Genomic DNA, 22,340 nt, shown 5'->3' on the forward strand with positions numbered 1-22,340 from the left:
CCTGCCACCTTGCCTGGCTACCTTTTTGTATTTTTAGTAGAGATGGAGTTTCACTATGTTGGCCAGGCTGGTCTCAAACTCCTGACCTTGTGATCCACCCACCTCGGCCTCCCAAAGTGCTGGGATTACAGCATGAGCCACTGCACTCTGCTACCTTCTGCATTTTTATATTGCATTCTTGCCTTTGGAGAAGTTGTAAATACACTTTTCAAAAAAAAGTAATTTCTAATTTTTGTCCTAACCCAAGTTCCAATTTAATAACTTTAGTAACTCTATATAAAAATCTTCAGTGGACCAGGCAACTTGCATACAGCACAACTTCAGGGATACCATTCCCATAGACTATGATTGTACACATCATGTTTCTGATTATAACACTGCATTCACCTTTTCACTGTCCCATCAAAAGTATTTGAGTTGAACTCGAGCACTGTTTCTTAAAAACATCTTTATCTCTTATATCATCTCCCCTTTACTTTGTATAATACTGAGCCTTCCTAGCCCTTATGTTGTGGCTTAAGCCCCACCTTCTTTAAAGGATGGTTCTAAATTCTTTCTGCCCAAAATGAACATCTACTATGATTATACCATGTGTCATTCATTATGACACCAAAATACTGTCTTGTTATTATTTCGATGTTTCATATGTGTGTGTCTTGTCTTGAATTCTTCAATTAAACTGTTTATTTTTTAAAGACAATGTGAGGCTGTTTATCTCCTGGGAGAGCAATTGAAGTTGTGCATGTTCAGCAAGCATCCCTAATTCCAGAATTGATGCATAAAGTAGCAAAAAGCCAAAGGATTATTAACCTTATGCTTTTTTTCATTTGTTCTATTTAAGCAAACTACACCCCATCTAAAGCAAGGTTTGAAGTAGTTTGGACTTTTCTCTAAAGATTTGATTTCTGCTTGGTTTTGAAGTTCTGTATTAGAAAGAAACCACACTAACCCTTACTTCATTTGATTAATATTTGTTAATTGTTTCTATGGTAAATACAGATCTCTTCACATAGATTATGTATACTGAACTCCTTTCTTTTGAATACAAAAGTCCCATATTTCCCAAATTTAGTTTTTATTTAAATAATCATGTCCTGGATCACTTGAGGTCAGGAGTTTGAGACCAGCCTGGCCAACATGGTGAAACCCCGTCTCTACTAAAAATACAAAAATTAGCTGGGTGTGGTGGGAGGCACCTGTAAAACCAGCTACTCGGGAACCTGAGGCAGGAGAATTGCTTGATCCCAGGACGGGGAGGTTGCAGTGAGCCAAGATAGTGCCACTGCACTCCAGCCTGGGAAACAAGAGTGAAACTCCATCTCAAAATAAATAAATAAATAAATACATAAATAAATAAATACATAAATACATAATTATGCCCTAATTAAAATTTCCCTCAATATTACCAGTGTTGGGTATGACCTCACATTGTTTCCATACTGCTTTTCCCATACTTAATAGGCCCTCACTGACTCCTAAATATTGAAAATGGAGTTCAAATGCATAGTTATTCCTCAAAATATTCCCTCCATACTCTGCTGAGATGGATGATTCCAAGCTCATCATGGATCTCTGCTCTACCTAAACTGGAAGTGGATTCAAGATTAGCCACACATACCTTAGGCTTGCCTCCTTTCTGTCTGGGAATAGCCTTCCTCCAGCCCTCCTAAATCTCATGTTTTTCAAGTCTAGCTGGTATCTAATCCCTGATCATCAGTTACCTTCCTCTATTTTTACATTATCATCCTAAATAGAGATAACTCACAGGGAATACTGTTGTATTATAGTTTACTTGCTAAAGTACATGAATTTTAATACATGCTTTACTTAAATGTTATTTAAAGAACTTGGTGAAAGCTCTGAAATTTTTCTTCATTTGTTACTCTTCTCTGGAGCACCTCTGCATTTCCACATGTGGTGGCACTTTGCATCATAGGAGAGAATGGACATTTCAAAGGTACAGTGGATTGAGGTAGCGATATTGAGAGACAGGACTAGCTGGATTTCTGAGGAGGCCGACTAAGAATTCTTAAGCCTAGCTGTAGATGGTGACCACACCCACCTTTAAACACAATGCTTGTAACTCAGCTCACACCCAACCAATCAGGTAGTCAAGAGGGCTCACTAAAATACAAATTAGAGTAAAAACAGGAGGTAAAGAAACAGTCAAATCATCTATCATCTGAGAGCACAGTGGGAGGGACAATGATTGGTATACAAATCCCAGGCATTTGAACTGGGATCGGGCAACCCCCTTTGGGTCCCCTCCCTTTGTATGGGAGCTCTGTTTTCACTGTATTAAATCTTGCAACTGCACACTCTTCTGGTCTGTGTTTGTTCAGGCTCGAGCTGAGCTTTGGCTCAGGGTCCATCACTGCCGAATGCTGCCATCCCAGACCCGCCATTGACTTCCGCCCCTCTGGATCTGGCAGGGTGACCCCTGCATTCCTGATCCAGTGAGGTGCCCATTGCCGCTCCCAATGGGGCTAAAGGCTCGCCATTGTTCCTGCATGGCTAAGTGCCCAGGTTCGTCCTAATCAAGCCAAACACTAGTGGCTGGGTTCAACGGTTCTCTTCCGTGACCCACGGCTTCTAATAGCGCTATAACACTCACCGCATGGCCCACGGTTCCATTCCTTGGAATCCGTGAGGCCAAGAACCCCAAGTCAGAGAACAAGAGGCTTGCTGCCATCTTGAGAGCTCTAAGAACAAAGACACACCCCACTTAACAGTATGAGAGAGTACCAGATAAGAAATCTAAATACATTCCTAGCTCTTCCTGAGCCAGTTCTATTTGAAATGACTTCATTATTCAAGATAATGCCTAATACATAAGAGATATTCAAATAGAATTGCTACAACTTATTCAAATCTGTATTCATCCTCAATTTGAAATTAGTACTGCCATTCTCTGTTGATGATTGAGAGGTTACTGAACATCTTTGCATCTTTGGTATTTTTTCTTCTTCTTCTTCTTCTTTTTTTTTTGAGAGGAAGTCTCTCATTCTGTCACCAGGCTGGAGTGCAGTGGTGCGATCTCGGGTCACTGCAACCTCCACCTCCTGAGTTCAAGCGATTCTCCTGCCTCAGCCTCCCTAGTAGCTGGGACTACAGGTGCACACCACCATGCCCAGCTAATTTTTTAATCTTTACTAGAGACGGGGTTTCACCATATTGGCCAGGATGATCTCGATCTCATGACCTCATGATCTGCCTGCCTCGGTCTCCTAAAGTGCTGAGATTACAGGCGTTGAGTTTTTCTTCTTCTTCTTCTTTTTTTTTTTTTTGACTTGAGTCTCACTCTGTCACCCAGGCTGAAGTGCAGTGGCGCGATCTCAGCTCACTACAAGCTCTGCCTCCTGGGTTCACGCCATTCTCCTGCCCCAGTGTCCCGAGTAGCTGGGACTACAGGCACCTGCCACAGCGCCTGGCTACTTTTTTGCATTTTTAGTAGAGATGGGGTTTCACCATGTTAGCCAGGATGGTCTGGATCTCCTGACCACGTGATCCGCCCACCTCAGCCACCCAAAGTGCTGGGATTACAGGCTTGAGCCACCGCGCCCGGCCAAGTTTTCTTCTTTTGTTTGGATAACTATAGATTTTATTTGGATAACTATAGATTTACCTACTTATTCTCTATTCTTCCTTCTCTTTAGTGCTCTGTTGTCAATTTATTATATTTATCTTATCTCATATTTCTTTTCTTTCTTTTATATGACCGGTCTGCAGTCCCTGCTATATTGTGGTGGGAGGTGGGAGAGCAGGCCTGGGACTGGTAGTGGGAACATCTTCTACCTAGACATGGTAATATTTTATTTTGTAAAGGTTGAGTTGAGTAGATGAACTGAAGGAGGTAACTGAGACAAGCATGTGCCATCCAGCAAGGCTTACCTGAGGGACATGTCAGGAATCAGAGTACCAAGCCAAAAATAGACCGAACTGCTGGAAAGCAAAATCAAAATGAGTGTAAAGGAAGGCAGCCTAGAAATGGGGTTGTGTGGAGAGTAACGTGGGTGTTTACCTGGTACTAGGCTTTTACATGTTCTACAAGCCCTTGCATGGTTGAGGAAGCTCCATTTTGAAGAATCAGTATTGGAGCAGAAGCCACCAGTCAGTTTCTTCTTATTAAATCATAAGCAATTCCTCCTTAATTAAAAAATAATGAAAGATGGCATATTTTAAATAGGACCCATTGTATTTTCAGTAGCATTTAAATGAAAAGGTATGTTTTGGGGGAGAGAATATACTACAGCATTTCACAATAAAATATTTCCATATAAGTGATTTTATTTTATTTTTTTTATTTTTGTTTTTGTTTTTGAGACAGAGTTTCACTCTTGTTGCTCAGGCTGGAGTGCAATGACACAATCTCGGCTCACTGCAACCTCTGCCTCCTGGGTTCAAGCAATTCTCCTGCCTCAGCCTCCCCAGTACCTGGGATTACAGGCATGCATCACCAATCCCAACTAATTTTCTGTTTTTAGTAGAGATGAGATTTCACTGTGTTGGCCAGGCTGGTCTCAAACTCCTGATCTCAGGTGATCCACCCACTTTGGCCTCCCAAAGGGCTGGGATTACAGGTGTGAGCCACCGCACCTGCCCTGAGTGATTTTAAAATTAGAGAATTGTCTTGTTCTGAGATTAGGGTTAGCTTATTGTTCAGCTACCATTTCAGTAAAATAAATAATTCCAGTAAAGGAACAATAATTGTAGTTATCTTGACTTGGTATATTATGCAATGTTTAGGCAATTTTAGCGTAAAGAGAAGAAATCAAAAGCTCTTGCTTAGCACACGTGCTGGTTAAGCATTCTTGTTGGAAAATAATGCGTTCTCATTTCAGAGCAAAGACAGCAAAGCTGACTCTGGTATTTGGAGAGCTAAATGAGTGATATTTCTTTTAAGAACAGGACCATTTGAGCCCTGTAGGAGCTTTTGAGCATGTGTATTCAACTGTTCACTCTCATGTCTATAACCCGCGCTGCTTCTCCACCATTATGTGCAGACCATAAGCCCTATAGTGGTGACAGCTGCTTTTAGGCCCCTTTGCCTTAAATACAGCAGAATGCCTATATATTAGACTTTTATTTCTTGAATCTTGGCTAGATATTTCAACTTCCATTTAAATGTTGTAGCATCACATGATCAGAACATTATAACCTGGAGTATCACTGATAGGAAAGAAATAGTAAAATACCATATGTAAATATGTAAATGTAAAAATAAATGGAAATTTGAACTCAATTATTTGACTAATGCATGTATACCGTCTGGCTGACTCCATTTCAAACATCTTATGCATTTACTTGTAGTTTTTATCTTCTCTAAATATAATAACTTGTGGTGGAAGCATGTGGAAGAGTCTTCCATTTACCAAAGTGATTTCTATGTCATTTTTTTGAGTTTGATTTCAGTCTTGTGACTGACAAATTCTAAGTATCTGCCCTTTTGAGCAAATAAACTTGTCAATCAGATATTTTCTAAAAGGAATATTTTTTGTTAATATTAGTTTAGGTTCATGTGGACATTGTTTAAAAATCTTTGAGAACTTTAATGATTAAATTTTATAATACTTTATTAGTTATAGCCAAGTATGCTGCTACTTCCATCAATACCTATACTCTGTTTCTACGTGAAATGAAAAATATTGTTTTATTTGACACTCCCCTCCTCATTATATTGTACACAGTAAAATCCAAATGGAAGCCAGTAACTTCTGAACTCTAATTGTGTCCATCCTGCAAAGCATATGGGTTTGTTCACTGATTCATTTCCAGAGAACTAGACCATCATCATGAGAACCCCCACATTCCTCAAATCAAATTTACATGTTTCTGAAGGAACACCAGATGGTAGTGAGCACTTTGCTAAATAACATTGAGTTTTATTTATTTTCTTACGGATTTTATCCTGTTTTACTATGTGTCAGTATCCCTCCCTTATTTTAGAAATCCATAAACATTGCACTTACTTTCATTTTGAACTTTCTTCTTACTAATTTAGACATTAAATGAAAGAGATATATATGCTTATTATCCCCAAGTTTAATATATATATTTTTAAAAGTTAAGCTCATACTTTAATTTTATTTCTTCATGTGAGCATCATTTATTCATTTGTTTATTTACTCAATATTTATTTAAATGATCTATGACGACAGTGACTAAAAACTGTTGCATACTAGAGGTGCAAAAATGAATATGTTGTGTGGTTAATCTTAGAGGTTCACTGGGAAGTAGGGGAGACAAACATGCATACAAATAATTGCCATAGAAGAGTTGTTATTGCAGGGTCATAAATGGGACAGGATGCAAAGGCAGAGGAGGGAGGTAATGACAGGGCTGACTTGAAAGAGAAAGTGAGGCTGGGCGTGGTGGCTCACACTTGTAATCCTAGCACTTTGGGAGGCCGAGGTGGGTGGATCACCCGAGGACAGGAGTTCCAGACCAACCTGGCCAACATGATGAAACCCTGTCTCTACTAAAAATACAAAAATGAACCAGGCATGGTGATGAGCGTCTGTAATCCCAGCTACTTGGGAGGCTGACGCAGGAGAATCGCTTGAACCTGGGAGGCAGAGGTTGCAGTGAGCTGACATCACACCATTGCACTGTGGCCTGGGTGACGGAGTGAGACTCTGTCTCAAAAAACAAAGTAAAGTAAAATAAAATAAAATAAAATAAAATAAAATTAAAATAAAATAAAATAAAATAAAATAAAGAGAAAGTGACATTTGACTCTTGAAAGATTAGCAAGAGAAAACAAGGAATGATGTTTTAGGCAACAAGAGCAATATATGTAGATAAGAGAAGCATCATTTTTAAAAAGCATACTTGGGAAATAATGAGAAATTTCATGAGGACATTGGGCATGAAGGATCAAGGTAACAGATGTAATTGGAAAGGTAGGATAGATCTAGCTTGTCTGAAGGATGTCTTGTGCTTTGAACCTGTGGACCAAAGGATATGGATACTTTCAAACAATTGCATGATGAAATATTTTGTTTTAGGAAGATAATTTGGAGGCAAAAAGACTGAAATGTGAAGGTAGTGGTAATACATATGGAGAATAGTTAGGATACTACTAGAATAGTCTGGGGGAGAAATAATGCAACTTCTTTAACCAAGGCTGCAACAATAGGGATGTAGAGGGGCAAACTGAGCAGCATTTCCCAGGTACTGTAGGGAACTTGGGTACAGTGGATATGTGAGACAGTGAATAGTGAGTCATTATTATTCTCCACTTTTCTTTTATCTTCCTTTTAAAAACTTCCATGTCCTGGTCTCTCTTTAATTTTAAGGAAAAGAACTGCTAAAATGTGTGCTTTATAGAGAAAGAAGCTTACTAGACCTTATATGTTCTCACTTATGGCTCATTTAGTGATAACCAGGGTGTCCCTAAGCAATTGAGTAGTGATACTAGACCAGCTTCTGCATGGTGCAGCTTTAATGTGTTATTGTTTGAACTTCATTAATAATTAGACTTGCAATGAAAATAACCAGTTCAAGTGATCTTATAATCAACTTTGTGCCTCAGCATCCGGAACTTTGAGAGAGCGACTGTGTTCATTTATCAGGAGGCATTCTGCTTCCTCTGTGGTGTGCCATTCCCTTACTGGGTAAAGAGTATTGTCTCTCTGGCAGTTTTGTATCAGTGAGTTATACGAAGGAGGTCATAGCAAACCACCTGTACTTTAGAAAGTTAACACAGAAACACCGAAGAGGTATTTCTTCTTTGTGGTACTTCTAAGATGCAAGCTTGGCTCTATTTCCATAGCACACCAGTCCAGGCTCTCATTTTCTCACATTCGATTGACTACAAGAGCTTTCTGACTTGTCTACCTTCAGTCTCTTCCTCTCTTAAGCTGTCCTGCCCTCTGCTACTAGATTAATCTTTCTAAACGATTATCTTCATAGCATTCCTCACCTGCTTGTTGTCCAGTGCCCATCCTTTTGGCATTCCATTTTCATCATAATTTGGCCTCAGATGTACCTACTGGCCTCAAATGTACCTGTTGGACACGTTGAGATGAAGTCGTACTCCGTTGCCCAGGCTGGAGTGCAGTGGTGTGATCTCGGCTTACTGCACCCTCCACCTCCCAGGTTCCAGTGATCCTAGTGCCTCAGCCTCCTGTGTAGCTGGAACCACAGGCATGCACCACCACAACTGGCTATTTTTTTTGTATTTTTAGTAGAGATGGGGTTTCACCATGTTGCCCAGGCTGGTCTCGAACTCCTGAGCTCAGGCCATTCTCCCTCTTCAGCCACCCAAAGTGCTGGGGGTTCAGGTGTGAGCCACTGCAGTCAGCCTGTTTTGTGCTTTTAATTTCCTTCTCCTTCCTAAAGTAGTTGACTGTTATATAACATGTATTATCCAAAGTTCACGGTACACTCTAAATACCAATATTATGATATCTTTATTTTTAAATATAGAAACCTTTCTCTTCTTTACCAAAAACCACAGTGACTCAGCTACTTGCATGTCTAAAATGGTCTCTGCATTTTTCTGTGGCTAGTCTTTTTGATGGTTATAGATCAGTAACAGCCTTTTTGGAAGCATAATATTAGGTATTAATCATGACAATCTTAAGGAATCACTGCAGTTAACCAGGTAGACCAATTTAGTTGGACTGTTAACCAGGTAGACCAATTTAGTTGGACTGTGGTCTTTTTTTTTATAGTATGTAAAAACATGGGTTCAGGGGATGAAAACAACTCAACATTCATGAAGAATGTATTTTCAGATGCTCTTACATTCCCTGATTTTTCAATACTGCTATGGTTTTTTTAACAGTTTCTTTAGTTATGAAATTGGTATAAAATAACTGCCTTGTCATAAGAATGTATAATAACTGAGAAGGGCAAAGACTATAAGCTAATTTTACTCGCCATCTGCTACATGGAAGTGACTCAGTTCATTGCTCAGCAAACCCACAAGTTACTGTGTTGTGTCTCTGTGGGGTCTCCTGGGGAGAACAGAAATGATAAATATTAAATCTATAAATGTGAAGGGGTCACTTTAGTTGACTCTTGGTTGCTAAAGGAAACAGAGGTTCAAAGGTCCTGTAAAATTATAATCTTTCAAAGTGAAAATGAATGAATAGAAGATGCTGAGACAGGGATCTTATTTTATGTTTGTTTTCCTCTCATACCCTTGTCAATTAAGATTTTTTGAATCTCTTGCTTTTCTCCACTGGAAGCCTGCCCTGATATTTTCTAATTGGGTACAGAGATAATACATAACTGGCCAGGAGTGGTGACTCATGCCAGTAATCTCAGCACTTTGGGAGGCTGATGTGGGCAGATCACTGGAGGCCAGGAGTTGGAGACCAGCCTGACCAACATGGTGAAACCCCATCTCTACTAAAAATACAAAAAGATTAGCTGGGTGTGGTGGCTCGTGCCTGTGGTTTCAGCTACATGGGAGGCTGAGACACGAGGATCACTGAAACCTGGGAGGCGGAGGTTGCAGTGAGCCGAGATCATACCACTGTACTCTAGTCAGGGAGACAGAGCAAGACTTTGTCTCAAAACAAACAAACAAACAAAAAGAGACAAGGAGAGCGAATACATAACAAAGAAGTAAGAAAACAATTTCAAGTAGTGATAAATGTCATAAAAGAAATAATACAAACTTTTTGCTGCCCTTCATTAGATAAAGATGGTAAGAGAGAAGGCCTCTGGGCTGGGCCTGGTGGCTAATGCCTGTAATCCCAGCACTTTGAGAGGCCAAGGTGGGTGGATCACCTGAGGTCAGGAGTTTGAGACCATCCTGGCCAACATGGCGAAACCCCGTCTCTACTAAAAATACAAAATTAGCCTAGTGTGGTGGCTTGCACCAGTAATCCCAGCTACTCAGTAGGCTGAGGCAGGAGGATTGCTTGAACCTAGGAGGCAGAGGTGGCAGTGAGCTGAGATTGTGCCATTGTACTCTAGCCTGGGTGACAAGAGCGAAAAGAAAAAAAAAAAAAAAAGAGAGAGAGAGAGAGAGAGAGAGAGAGAAAGCCTCTGTGAGCAAAATGACATTGGAATCCAATGTTGCAGTAGAGCTAGCCGTATGAAAATCTGCAGCAAAAACAGTGCAGGGCCCTTCCGAAATTCTGCTGAATCTATTTGAAGCCATGAGTGTGTGTCTGTGTGTGTGTGTGGGGGGGGGGGGGGGCGTATGTGGTTATGTATGTGGGGAGAGCTAGAATGGGAGGAGGCTGTGCAATCTATTACCACCTTTGTTTCACAACATGGACTTGTCCATTTCAAGAAAAAAACTGAGGCCAGGCACAGTGGCTTACACCTGTAATCCCAACACTTTGGGAGGCTGAGGCGGGTGGATCACTTGAGGTAAGGAGTTTGAGACCAGCCCGGCCAACATGGTGAAACCCTATCTCTACTAAAAGTATAAAAATTAGCCCGACATGCTGACACGTGCCTGTAATCCCAGCTACTTGGGAGGCTAAGGCAGGAGAATTGCTTGAACACAGGAGGCAGAGGTTGCAGTGAACCAAGATCGTGCCACTGCACTCCAGCCTGGGTGAAGAAGAGAGACTCTGTCTCAAAAAATAAAAGAAAAAAAGGAAAAATTAATGTCCCTATCTTGACATACTAATTTTGTGGAAATAAATTTACTTGCTAATACATGGGTTGGTCCATATAACTCCTGCATTGAAAATATTATTTTTTACAGTGACAGCTATTAAACTATACTTAGCATTCTATGTAACATGAAGATGAAGATGTTAGAGATTGCAAATTTAACATGAAATTGGACATGGACCATAGGAAGAAGGTGGAGACAATTCACAACTTATTAAGATGAATACAACACCTCATTATTTTTTAACAACAATGACAATACACACACAGAAAGATAAAAAAATGCTGGTCTAGCTTGAGAGGATCAGGGAATAGTCTAGATTCTATACATGATAATTTTAATCTGATCAATTCACAATTTAAAAACAGGCTTCTGCTAACATATGTTTATACATTCTGCTTAAGCTTGAAAATAAATATGAGCTTTATCCACACTGCCCAGGAAAGGGGATGAACGAACTGAGATAGCATTCCATTTTCAAGTCTGTGTGCCACTGACATGGCTTCAAGAAAGCAGCTCTTACAGAGACACTGTGGCTGAGCTGCCAAGGATGTAGCTCCTTGAACTGTTCATTTGGAAAAGAGAGTGCTTATCAGTTACAAACTGAGAAGGCAGATGTGCTTTATTATAACAAGTGTGTGTTTAGAAGTGACAGTTCTCAAGGCAGACGTGTGGATACCCCTTCTCAACTCAACCTAAGAATCTTAGATTCTTTCATACCAGATGGTAGGCTCAGGCTCCGGATCAATTCCATGTGGAATAAAGTGGTGAAGCATAATCTTTCTAATACGATAGGTTCTTTATGGGCTACATTAATTGAAAGACCAAATTACAGTGCAGGAAATGCTAGGTTCCCTGCCGTGCATCTGTGCTCTGAAGATCTTGGCTTCCTGGCTCTCCCTCTGACAAGTTTTATGATCATGAGCAGTCACTTATCTACTGCCTCAGTCTTTTCAATAGGATAAATATGTTAGACCTTGGTGTTTTCTAGGGTCTAACAAGGTTTCATTACTTTATTATTCTGTTATATCTAGAGTATCTGTTTCAGTGTGGGCAGCCCTATGAGAGATACTGTCCAAAGCGTGTTCTTGAAGCAAGCAAGCATGATTGTGGATAGTCTAGAATGGTTCAGAAACCAGTTCATAGGAGACCCAGTTAGCAGCAGGGATGATTAGCTTAGAGAAAAGAAAGTTAAGATTCTCTTTGAATATTTTAATTAATGTCACATGAAAAAAAAATAGACTTAGTCTATGTTGCTATAAAATATTTAATTGAGGTGACTCTTATAGTAAGTGCTCTAACCACAAAAGGAAAAAAAAAAAAGGGAATAGGAGGAAATTTTTAGAGATGATGAAAAAGTTTATGGCACTGATAGTGATAATGGTTTCACAAGTGTATACTTATGGCAAAGTACATCAAATTGTACACATAAAGTGTCTACAACTTTCTGTATGTCAGCCATATTCAATAAAGCAATTAAAACTATTTTTATATAACTGAGCCTAGTTACTAGAAGTTTCAGATGTCTGGCTTAGTATGTACAGTATAGTCCTTTCCTAAATATCCAGTAATAAAATACGCAGCCTATTGAGCTACATGTCAATAATGACATAGAAGTAGAAACAGGCCAGTGCAGTGGCTCACGCCTGTAATCCTTGCACTTTGGGAGGCCAAGGCAGGTGGATCATCTGAGGTCAGGAGTTCGAGACCAGCCTGACTAACGTGGTGAAACCCCATCTCTACTAAAAATACAAAATTAGGCCGGGCGCGGTGGCTCAAGCCTGTAATCCCAGCACTTTGGGAGGCCGAGATGGGCAGATCACGAGGTCAGGAGATCGAGACCATCCTGGCGGTCAGGAGATCGAGACCATCCTGGCTAACACAGTGAAACCCTGTCTCTACTAAAAATACAAAAAACTAGCCAGGCGAGGTGGCGGTCGCCTGTAGTCCCAGCTACTCAGGAAGCTGAGGCAGGAGAATGGCATAAACTCAGGAGGCGGAGCTTGCAGTGAGCTGAGATCTGGCCACTGCACTCCAGCCCGGGCGACAGAGCAAGACTGCGTCTCAAAAAGAAAAAAAAAATACAAAATTAGCCGAGTGTGGTGCCTTAAATTTTACAAGGTTAGAGCATTCCTTACAAACTAGGTAAGTCTACAATATTTTACAGAGATGCTATAAACATGTGACCTCAACCACCCACCAAAATGTCAGGTAACTGCACAGTATCTTTTATATTGTACTCTAATTCTTCGATGTTTGAGTTCCAACTATAAAATAATGAGACTCATTTCCCTGTGATATGACTTGTAAACTCGGTCTCATTACGTTTCATTTTAGCTTTTCTTTAAGTAGCTTGAATAATCCATAAAGTTAGAAGGCAGCATCTGATCTGTCTTTCTATATCCAGAAGCATATAGTACAGTGTGGAGCAAAATCAAGACTTGTTTTTTGAGATGGATTTTCACTCCATCACCCAGGCTGGAGTGCAGTGTCATGATCTTGGCTCGCTGCAACCTCTCCCTCCCAGGTTCAAGTGATTATCCTGCTTCAGCCTCTCCAGTAGCTGGGATTACAGGTACACACCACCACACCCAGCTAATTTTTGTATTTTTAGTAGAGACAGGTTTATGCTACGTTAGCCAGGTTGGTCTCGAACTCCTGACCTCAAGCGATCCACCCACCTCAGCCTCCCAAAGTGCTGCAATTACAGGCGTGGGCCACCGCGCCCAACTCAGAATCAAGACTGGAATGAAAGAAAGAGTGTGATTTGTGCAGGATTGTATAGTACCACAATGGCACTACTACTCACTGTGTCACCTGTATTTTGACCTGTTTGCTGGATCTTAGGAACTTGCAAAATTATTGAAGTTTCATGTGTTTAAAAATAGTCAATCAGGCAAAGAATAGCTAGAGAATTAGGTTTCGCTCTCCTAGTCAAGAAGGGCATGGATCCTTTGCTACTTATTGATAAGTCTGTGACTTAGCGAACCAGAGGCAAGTGATCTGACAGGAATGTCTTTTCAGTGTTTGACTAATTCTCTTTCTATTGTGAATATATCCAAAGTTCTTTTTGTCTTTCTAAACCCTAACCCAGATAAACACAATGTATTTTTACACATTTTCTTTTCTTCTACATGACTTCCTGAAAAGAATGAAAAAAACTACTAGTTATTGAGCACCTACCATGTGCTAGGCACTATGAGAGATTCCTTTGTATGCATTAATTTATTAAATTTTCAGAGCAGCTTTGCCAGCTAGGTGACGCTGCCATACAGAATCTCAGAGGGCTAAGTAATTTATTCATGTCCTACAGCTAGTAAATGTGACTGAAAGATGATGTAATAAGCAATGTCCTGTTTTGGTCTTAGAGATATATTTAATTCTTGTTACTCTAGGATGTGTGTCTAGGCCCATCCCAGTAGTATAAACCCACTTCTGTCTGCATCTACTGTGGACAACAAAGACATGCCTACCTCATAGCACACAGTGTGTCACTCCTTTTATAGTGTCCATCACACCCTGCTTTATCTTTGTATTTGGATACCTCCCTGATTTTAAGCTCCTGCAGGTCAGAAAGTGTTTCCTTTTTCATTTTTGTAACTACTGAAATAACTAACCGGCATGTTTTGTTACATTCAGTTTTCTTAATTTTAGGTCCATGAATTAACAAATGTGCTTTTCATTTTACAATGGAAATCTATGTGTGTCCTCAACATGTCTGATAACCATGACACAGTGGAGTGGTTCAGGAAGAGCATTCTCAAGTGCAAGGCTCTAACTGGGATAGCAGCACTGACCACCTGCTTCCAGCACTCCAGAGAATGACACTTCCAGTCATTAAACCATGGCTTTGGGACCATCACCTGGTTTTCTTCCCTTACTTTCTCTCATTGGGTATGAAAGGATTCAGAGTATGGCATCCCCCAATATATCACTTTGGCATAAGGATTATTTTGAGGTAAAGGCAATTGAGAAAAAGCAGACACAGGATGAGCTCTCTGCTATCCCCCATGTGCCTGAAAGTCAAACGTAAATTCCTCTTGTGAAGGTACCTCCCCACTCACTTTCCATACCAGGAAAGAGATAGCAACCTTCTTTCCTGGAATATGAGATGGCACCAAGAAAGAGTCTATACAAACAAACCTTATTAACTAGTCTTCGTCTGTCATTAGTTTCCCCATATATTTGCCTTCCTATAATTTGTCACCCTAGAAGCTCAAAGTCCTTTTCCTTTGTTTTATCACTTCTCTACAAAAGTATTGTTCCTTCTTAATATGCTGATAAACCCCAAGTCCCAAGTGTTTGTTTTTCAGAGACAGGGTCTCACTCCGTCACCTAGGCTGGAGTGTAGTGGCACAATAGTGACTCATTGCAGCCTCAGCTTTCCAGACTCAAGTGATCCTCCCACTTCAGCCTCCTGGTTAGCTCAGACTACAGGTGTGTGCCACCATGATTAATTATTATTATTATTATTATTATTATTATTATTATTATTATTTGTAGAGACAAGGTTTTTGCCATGTTGCTCAGGCTGGTCTTGAACTCCTGGGCTCAATTCATCTGCCTGCCTTGGCCTCCCAAAGTCCTGGGATTATAGGTGTGAGCTATTGTGCTTGGCCTCAGCCCCAAGTTCTAACCACTCCTTTGAGTTAGTCATTACTGAGTTTCTCCCATGTATGTGCATACTGCATGTATTAATAACGTTCTGTTTATGTTTATCTTGCTAACCTGTATTTTCTCAGACTTATTTGCAGGGCCCCAGGCAGAGAACCTAGGAGAATAGAGGGAATAAGTTTTTCTCCTCTATAGGTGATTCCTCCAAAAGAAATGTGAGAAATCATGCATTATTAATTAGTTAAATTAGAAGAGTTTCTTTTCTGTTATTCCATTTTATGGACTACTTTATAACTCAAAAATGTCTTCTGTAAAGTGTTCTATTGGGTGCATGCCTATAATCCCAGATACTCGGTAGGCTGAGGTAGGAGATCCCTTGAGTCCAGGAGTTCAAGATCAGCCTGGGCAACATAGCAAGACCCCATTTGAAAAGAAGAGTGTTCTGTGATTTATTACTGAATCTCAACAACAATAAAAAAAGTATTTGGGATTTGGGGAGGAAGAGGAGTTTTGAAAAGCTCACTGAAATGAATGATGCTTTTAGGGCTTCAAAAATCCCTAGAATCTCTTTTTTCATTTCACCAAGTACTGTTCTAGAAGAATCATTTTACTTTGATGGACATCCTATTCTGAAAGAATATCCTGAAAAAAGGACCAGGGCAGAAATGATGGAAATTTTGAATGCAAGGATTTTTGAGGGGAAGCATAAAGAAAGCATGAGGGATTTTTGATGGGGAAACTGAAATACATGACCACTTGTAGTTGTGCCTTGTACACAGCATTTTGTTAAATGTACCTAAATGTTTTAAGTGAAATTTGGTTTTCTCATTAAGATATCGTATTTTGCTGGGCACAGTGGCTCACGCCTGTAATCCCAACACTTTGGGAGGCCGAGGCGGGTAAATTATGAGGTCAGGAGTTGAAGACCAGCCTGGCAAACATGGTGAAAACCTGTCTCTACTCAAAATACAAAAATTAGCTGGGCATGGTGGCACGTGCCTGTAATCCCAGCTACTTGCGAGGCTGAGGCAGGAGAATGGCTTGAACCTGGGAGGTGGAGGTTGCGGTGAGCTGAGATTGCGCCACTGCACTCCAGCCTGGGCAACAGAGTGAGACTTTCTCTCAAAAAAAATAAATAAATAAAAAGTCATATTTTAATTATTACATTTAATACATAGTATGTATGATTTTAACTTCTTTTTGTGTGCATCAGAGCCAAACCATACAGTTCCAAAATCATTTGATTAATTTTTACTTATTTTTACTGGACTCTTTTTGGGCAAGTCCTATTTCTGGTTTATATAAGAAAGAATGCTTCTGCTAGTACTTTTCGAGACCCAGTTAGTTGAGTGGAAACATCTTCCCTACCTTTTAAAAAGTCAACTAGAAAAAAATCCTATAACCTAAGAAGTGACTGAATTCTTCATTCACATTTAAGAGCAATTCAGGATGTTCCCTTGTTCTTAAATGTGAAATGTCCATGGCAGTGCTGTTCATAGTAGTAGCACTGCTATGTAGCATAGTCCTATCAAACAAAATTTAATGCAGGACGCCAGTATGTATACAAGGTAAAAATGGAGCTGAGGGGTGTGTGTGTGTGTGTCTAGTGTGCGTGTGTGTGTGTGTGTGTATGTGGTGTTGGGTGTGTGTGTGTGTGGTGTGTGGGATGTGTGTGTAGGGGGTGTATGTATGTTGTGTCTGCGGGTATGTGTAGGAGGGTGTGGGGGGTGTGATGTGTAGGGTGTATGTGGTGTGTGTAGGGGGGTGTGTATAGTGTAGAGTGGGAGTGTGGGTGTGTGGGGTGTGGGGAGTGTGTGTGTGGTGTGTGTGGGATGTGGGGAGGTGTGGGGGGATGTGTGTGTGTGTGTGTGGGGTGTGTGTTGTGTGTGTATGGGTGTGTGTGTGTGTTTAGGGATAGAGTGTGAAAGGCCCAGAACCTCTTCCCTCTTATGGTCTCCCTCTTCCAGCTAAACCTATCCTCATCCTAGGCAGTACATCAAACATTTACTCCAAAACTTTAGGGACCTGAAATTTACTTGTATATATGTAATATTCTATGCTTATGATCATTTTACATTAAGATCTTTACTTTGCATAGTTTTTTGTTTTTGTTTTTAGAGATGGGGTTCCACTGTGTTGCCCAGGCTGGAGTGTAATGGCTGTTCACAGGCAGGACCGTAGCACATTACAGCCTGGAACTTCTGAGCTCAAAGGATCCTCCCACCTCAGCCTCTGGAGTAGCTGGGAATACAGGCACACACTACTGTGCCTAGCTCTACTTTATATAGTTTGTTAAGAAATCATTTTTGGCACTTTGGGAGGCCAAGACAGGCGGATCACGAGGTCAGGAGATCGAGACCATAAACCCCATCTCTACTAAAAATACAAAAAAAAAAAAAAAATTTTAGCCAAGTGTGGCCTGTAGTCCCAGCTACTCAGGAGGCTGAGGCAGGAGAATGGCGTGAACCCGGGAGGCGGAGCTTGCAGTGAGCTGAGATGCTGCCACTGCACTCCAGTGTGGGCAACAGAGCGACGCCCCGTTTCAAACAAATACATTAAAAAAAAAAAAAAAAAAAGAAATCATTTTTGGAAGAAATAAAAGGCTTGACAGCAACATATAAATATTTCATTTAAAATGACTTGCTAAGTAATACTTTAAATGTTAAATTTCTTAAAATTTTTGTTTTTGTGAGATTTTGGAAAAACGAAACCAAATAATATATTGTTAAGGGAGGCAGAATCTCCCTTCCTATTTCTTTAAGCTCATTTTCATAATTAATCTATTTCTTTAACTAGGCCTACAGACATACGTCAACAAATATGTGTCTATTTGGTTATTTGTGGATATATAACTCTTATTTGTCAGAGTCGAAAACTAAGACTCACAAAATACATGCTCTGGCTCTTTTAGCCTTGTTTCTCTTTGTACCATGCTATAATTTGTATGGAGAAACCAACTTGGTACTTAAGAGAGCAACTACAGAACCACAGAATCAAGATGCTGAATATGGATTAGTTAATTGTTAGGATAAAATTAAGAGACTGTCCCCACGGTGATTTTGTCATTTTGCCTTCATTTGGCTACAACTGATTATTTATTCACAACAAGTAAGTTAATATAACACATTAGCACTAAGACTGTAAAATTTTGAACTATGGATAATTTTTATATTATTACTGGGGAAGGATTAATTTGATCAGAGATGATCAGAACATGGTTTTTTTTTTTTTTTTTTTTTTTTTTTTTTGAGACGGAGTCTCACTCTGTCGCCCGGGCTGGAGTGCAGTGGCCGGATCTTAGCTCACTGCAAGCTCCGCCTCCCGGGTTCACGCCATTCTCCTGCCTCAGCCTCCGGAGTAGCTGGGACTACAGGCACCCGCCACCTCGCCCGGCTAGTTTTTTGTATTTTTAGTAGAGACGGGGTTTCACCGTATTAGCCAGGATGGTCTCAATCTCCTGACCTCGTGATCCGCCAGTCTCGGCCTCCCACAGTGCTGGGATTACAGGCTTGAGCCACCGCGCCCGGCCATAACATGTTTTCAACTATTAGCTGAGTGTTTGTCAAGGTCTATGGCATACAGAAGTTATTTTTGCTTTAAGAATTTCAATTTTGGCCGAGATGGGCGGATCACGAGGTCAGGAGATCGAGACCATCCTGGCTAACACGGTGAAACCCCGTCTCTACTAAAAAAAAATACAAAAAACCAGCTGGGTGAGGTGGCGGGTGCCTGTAGTCCCAGCTACTCGGGAGGCTGAGGCAGGAGAATGGCGTAAACCCAGGAGGCGGAGCTTGCAGTGAGCTGAGATCCTGCCACTGCACTGCAGCCTGGGCGACAGAGTGAGACTCCGTCTCAAAAAAAAAAAAAAAAAAAAAAAAGGAATTTCAATTTTAATAGTTCTTTAAATGTATACTCTTAATATGTGGTAGGTTTTTATTATTTATCATATTGCTTGTTTACAAAAATCTTCCTTTTAATTATGGTCAGCCTTCCCAGAATCCTGAGATGCTTCTTGTATTTGCATTGCAAAAAGTCATTATTATTGCATAAACACTTCAACTTGAGGGTGTGTCATTTCTTGGATGCTTGGTCTTTGGCTCTTCTGTCCATACTCTATCAGTTCACCCCAATACCTCTCTGTAGCAGTTTCAGTCATCTAATAAGGATTGAAACATCCCACTTTAAATACAAGATCTGTTCTTGTTGTTAGAAAGCAAGAGTGAATAAAGGTCAGCCCTTCAGGTGACTGGCTGTCTGGTTTTTTTCTGTGGGCATCACATGTTAGAAAAAGCTAGTTCATCTCTCTGTGGCTTAGGATTCAACAGCATAAGCTGTCAGACTAACACTGATTGAAGGTAGACTGAGAGGGGGAAGCGCATCTGTCCAATGGCTCGCCATTGGCTTCTTATTACAGCATTCTCCCCTGAGACACACTCTGCATGCTCATTCACCTACCTCCTCCTCTTCCCTCCCCTTCCTTTCCTACCCCTTCATTACTGATTCACAGCGAGAGGCAGCAGCAGCAGCAGCAGCAGCAGCAGCAACAACAACAGCGCTGCTTGTCACGAATCGAGGATTGCAATGAGCTCATCCTTTTCTCCTTGCAGCTTCACAACTGCCCTGGCTTCCTGGCTGCTGCTGCTGCTGTCTTCTCACATATAGACACACACACACCCTTTCTCGCACACACATACACACACTCACACATTCTCACATGCTAGACCCTTCTAAGCAGCTTGTCCGTTTTTACACATGTATCTGAACTCTCCTGCATCACTCTTGGCCATTTTCTTGCATTCGATTGCTTTTGCCGTTTTTTATTTAGATCAGTACTTGATTTCATTTTCATTTTCCAGTCTACTTTGGGGTTCTCGCAGTGGATAATTTAGCCAAAATGTTTTTCTTGTGGAGACATTAGCTGACAATTCCCACCACAGACTGGCTTGCACGTCCTCCCAGGGAGACCTAAACCTGGCTCCCCTCCCACCGCAGTTCTTAAAATTGTGGATAAGAGATCCATCTTTCTCATTCTGGATACCTACTTAGTGCTCATGGAAGAAGGGGTGCCCTGCCCAGCCCCAGCTGCTAAGCTCACACCTCCTGTCAAAAAGTCCCAGGACATGCACGACGAGAGGAGCAAGCTGGTGAATGAGTATGCGTGTCGAGTGCTGGAACTTCTGGGGATGGGGCATCGTCTGTTTGTGCCTCGGCTTCTGGCGGTGAGATTGTTTTTCATTGAACTTCATTCGTAGGGAATCTGCTTTCCTCTGTGAAAATTCCTTGTATCTCTGAAAGAGGCTTGTGGTCTCTGCTTTTCTTCTCCTTCTCCCCATTCTGCCGAGAAGGAAGTACTGAGTGACCACTGCTGTGCAGCTCATTTGGAGCCTGGTCCACACCACCCCTTAATTGGTTAGAGGAGATCATGGCTCTTTTCTCAGAGCCCAGGGTCACATTAGTGGCATTATCTCTGTGGCAGCAAAAAAATGGTTTTCTGCCTGGCTAGGCTCAGCAATAAAGCAGAATACCCAAGTGCTTGATGTAGGCATTCTGTTATTTATATCTCCAAAGGGTTAAATTTTACAACAGACATAGCAACTTATCTAGACTGCTTGTGGTTTGCTTTCTAACCTCCCCATTTGATTGCCAATTTGATTGTTGTTTTGTTTTGTTTTCTGATAGAGAATTTTACCATCTAAAAATACTTTGGTAGGAAATTGTAGGTTTCTCTCCTAGAATGATTGAACTGTTTATCTGTGAAACAGCTTAAAGCTGCTGGCTTCTGTGCTGTGAATCTGGAAGTCTGACTTGCTTGTTATTTGGTTTCCTGAATAAGAGAAAAATCACCTTTCCTCATTTCCTACCAAGGGTTAAAATTAAATACCCACAATCGCTGTTGCAGGCTTGAGAACTATACCTAGCAACTATTCCATAAGGTAATTGGTTTACAGTAGTCCTATACCATTATGTGGTAATGGAATAAGAATAATTTAGCCTTGTCTGTTTTATAGAATGGAGTTTAATACCATTTTAGATTATTTCCTCATTATGGTTCTCTCATATTAAAGTCTTTTCAGTACAATATTTACATGACTGAATTTAACTCTTTTCTCTCACATATCTCCCTTCACTATAGTTCATCTCTATTTATACTTATCTTTACAATTACTAGTTCAGTCTTTATGTATGTATTTACATGCGAATATAATTTCTTCTGTACAATCATAACAGACATGTTAGGTAGTCATGTAAATAAAAAATTTCCCATCCTAGGGAAAGTCCATTTGTCATTGCAAAGCAAAGTTTGATGCAATGACTGGCATACAATTATAGGGGGGGTATTTTTGAGAAATATAATTCCTTTGTCATTTAAATAAGAAATAAAAAGAGCTGAAGACGTGTTTTAATGTCCAGGTGAGGTCATTATTTCCCTGAACCCCATCTTTTTCTTAATAAAGGAGAAAACTAAGGATTCATGATTCTATTAGAAAGGGGTTTTTTAAATTATTATTTCTTTTTGTAAGTGAAATAAGCATTTTATTTCAGGAGTTTTGATATTGTGAAATGCTAAACTATATTTCAACAAATTATCTACATCTCTGAGGAATCAGGATTGGTCTAATATATTTCTGCATCCTAAAGACCACTCAACTTTGTGACTCAAAGGCTTTCAGTGCTAACTTTCCAGTAATTTGGTACCAACTATCTTTGGCATTTACATTTTCAGTGTTTTGAAGGAAAACATAAATTGGTAATTAAGAATATTTTGGGTATTCAACTCTGCATTAGGGATGAATTTAAACTGCCTCTAGTTTGAAAAAATTAATTAGCAATAAAATCCACAGGGAGTTGGGCTCTCAAGCTTGAGATCTTCGGAGGTGATGTATATCTGTGTGTTGCAATTGTACCAACTCTGTTTGGTTGCCAAATTAGGCATCTGAAGTAGCGCATCTCTCAGGTGGTCTTGAGACATTACTTAGGCTCTATGAGTTAGAGCCTAAGTAATAATGCCACTTGCATTATGTGTGAAAAGCATATGCTAGGCCAGACGCAGTGGCTCATGCCTGTATTCCCAGCACTTTGGGAGGCCAAGGCAGGCAGATCAGCTGAGGTTGGGAGTTTGAGACCAGCCTGACCAACA

The 22,340-nt window shown here is 40.5% G+C and overlaps 1 protein-coding gene and 1 pseudogene across 6 annotated transcripts in view; one reads left to right on the forward strand and one right to left on the reverse strand.

The window, feature by feature from the left end:
• LOC111539235 overlaps positions 1-7,946 on the reverse strand; it is a 34,724-nt pseudogene extending 26,778 nt beyond the window's left edge.
• Positions 1-22,340, forward strand: part of RABGAP1L (RAB GTPase activating protein 1 like) — an 819,337-nt gene that overhangs the window by 600,064 nt on the left and 196,933 nt on the right. Inside the window, exon 1 of one of the 6 annotated variants that reach the window (XM_023207200.2) lies at positions 19,700-20,421. The exons of the other annotated variants lie outside the window; for them this stretch is intronic. Within the exon in view, the coding sequence (XP_023062968.1) occupies positions 20,254-20,421 (168 nt within the window). The 5' untranslated portion in view covers positions 19,700-20,253. Of the gene's footprint in view, positions 1-19,699; positions 20,422-22,340 lie in introns of those variants that run through there. 6 annotated transcript variants of the gene reach the window in all.

Source organism: Piliocolobus tephrosceles, chromosome 1 (genome assembly GCF_002776525.5).
Source record: "Piliocolobus tephrosceles isolate RC106 chromosome 1, ASM277652v3, whole genome shotgun sequence".
In the NCBI taxonomy this organism is placed as follows: Eukaryota; Metazoa; Chordata; class Mammalia; order Primates; family Cercopithecidae; genus Piliocolobus; species Piliocolobus tephrosceles.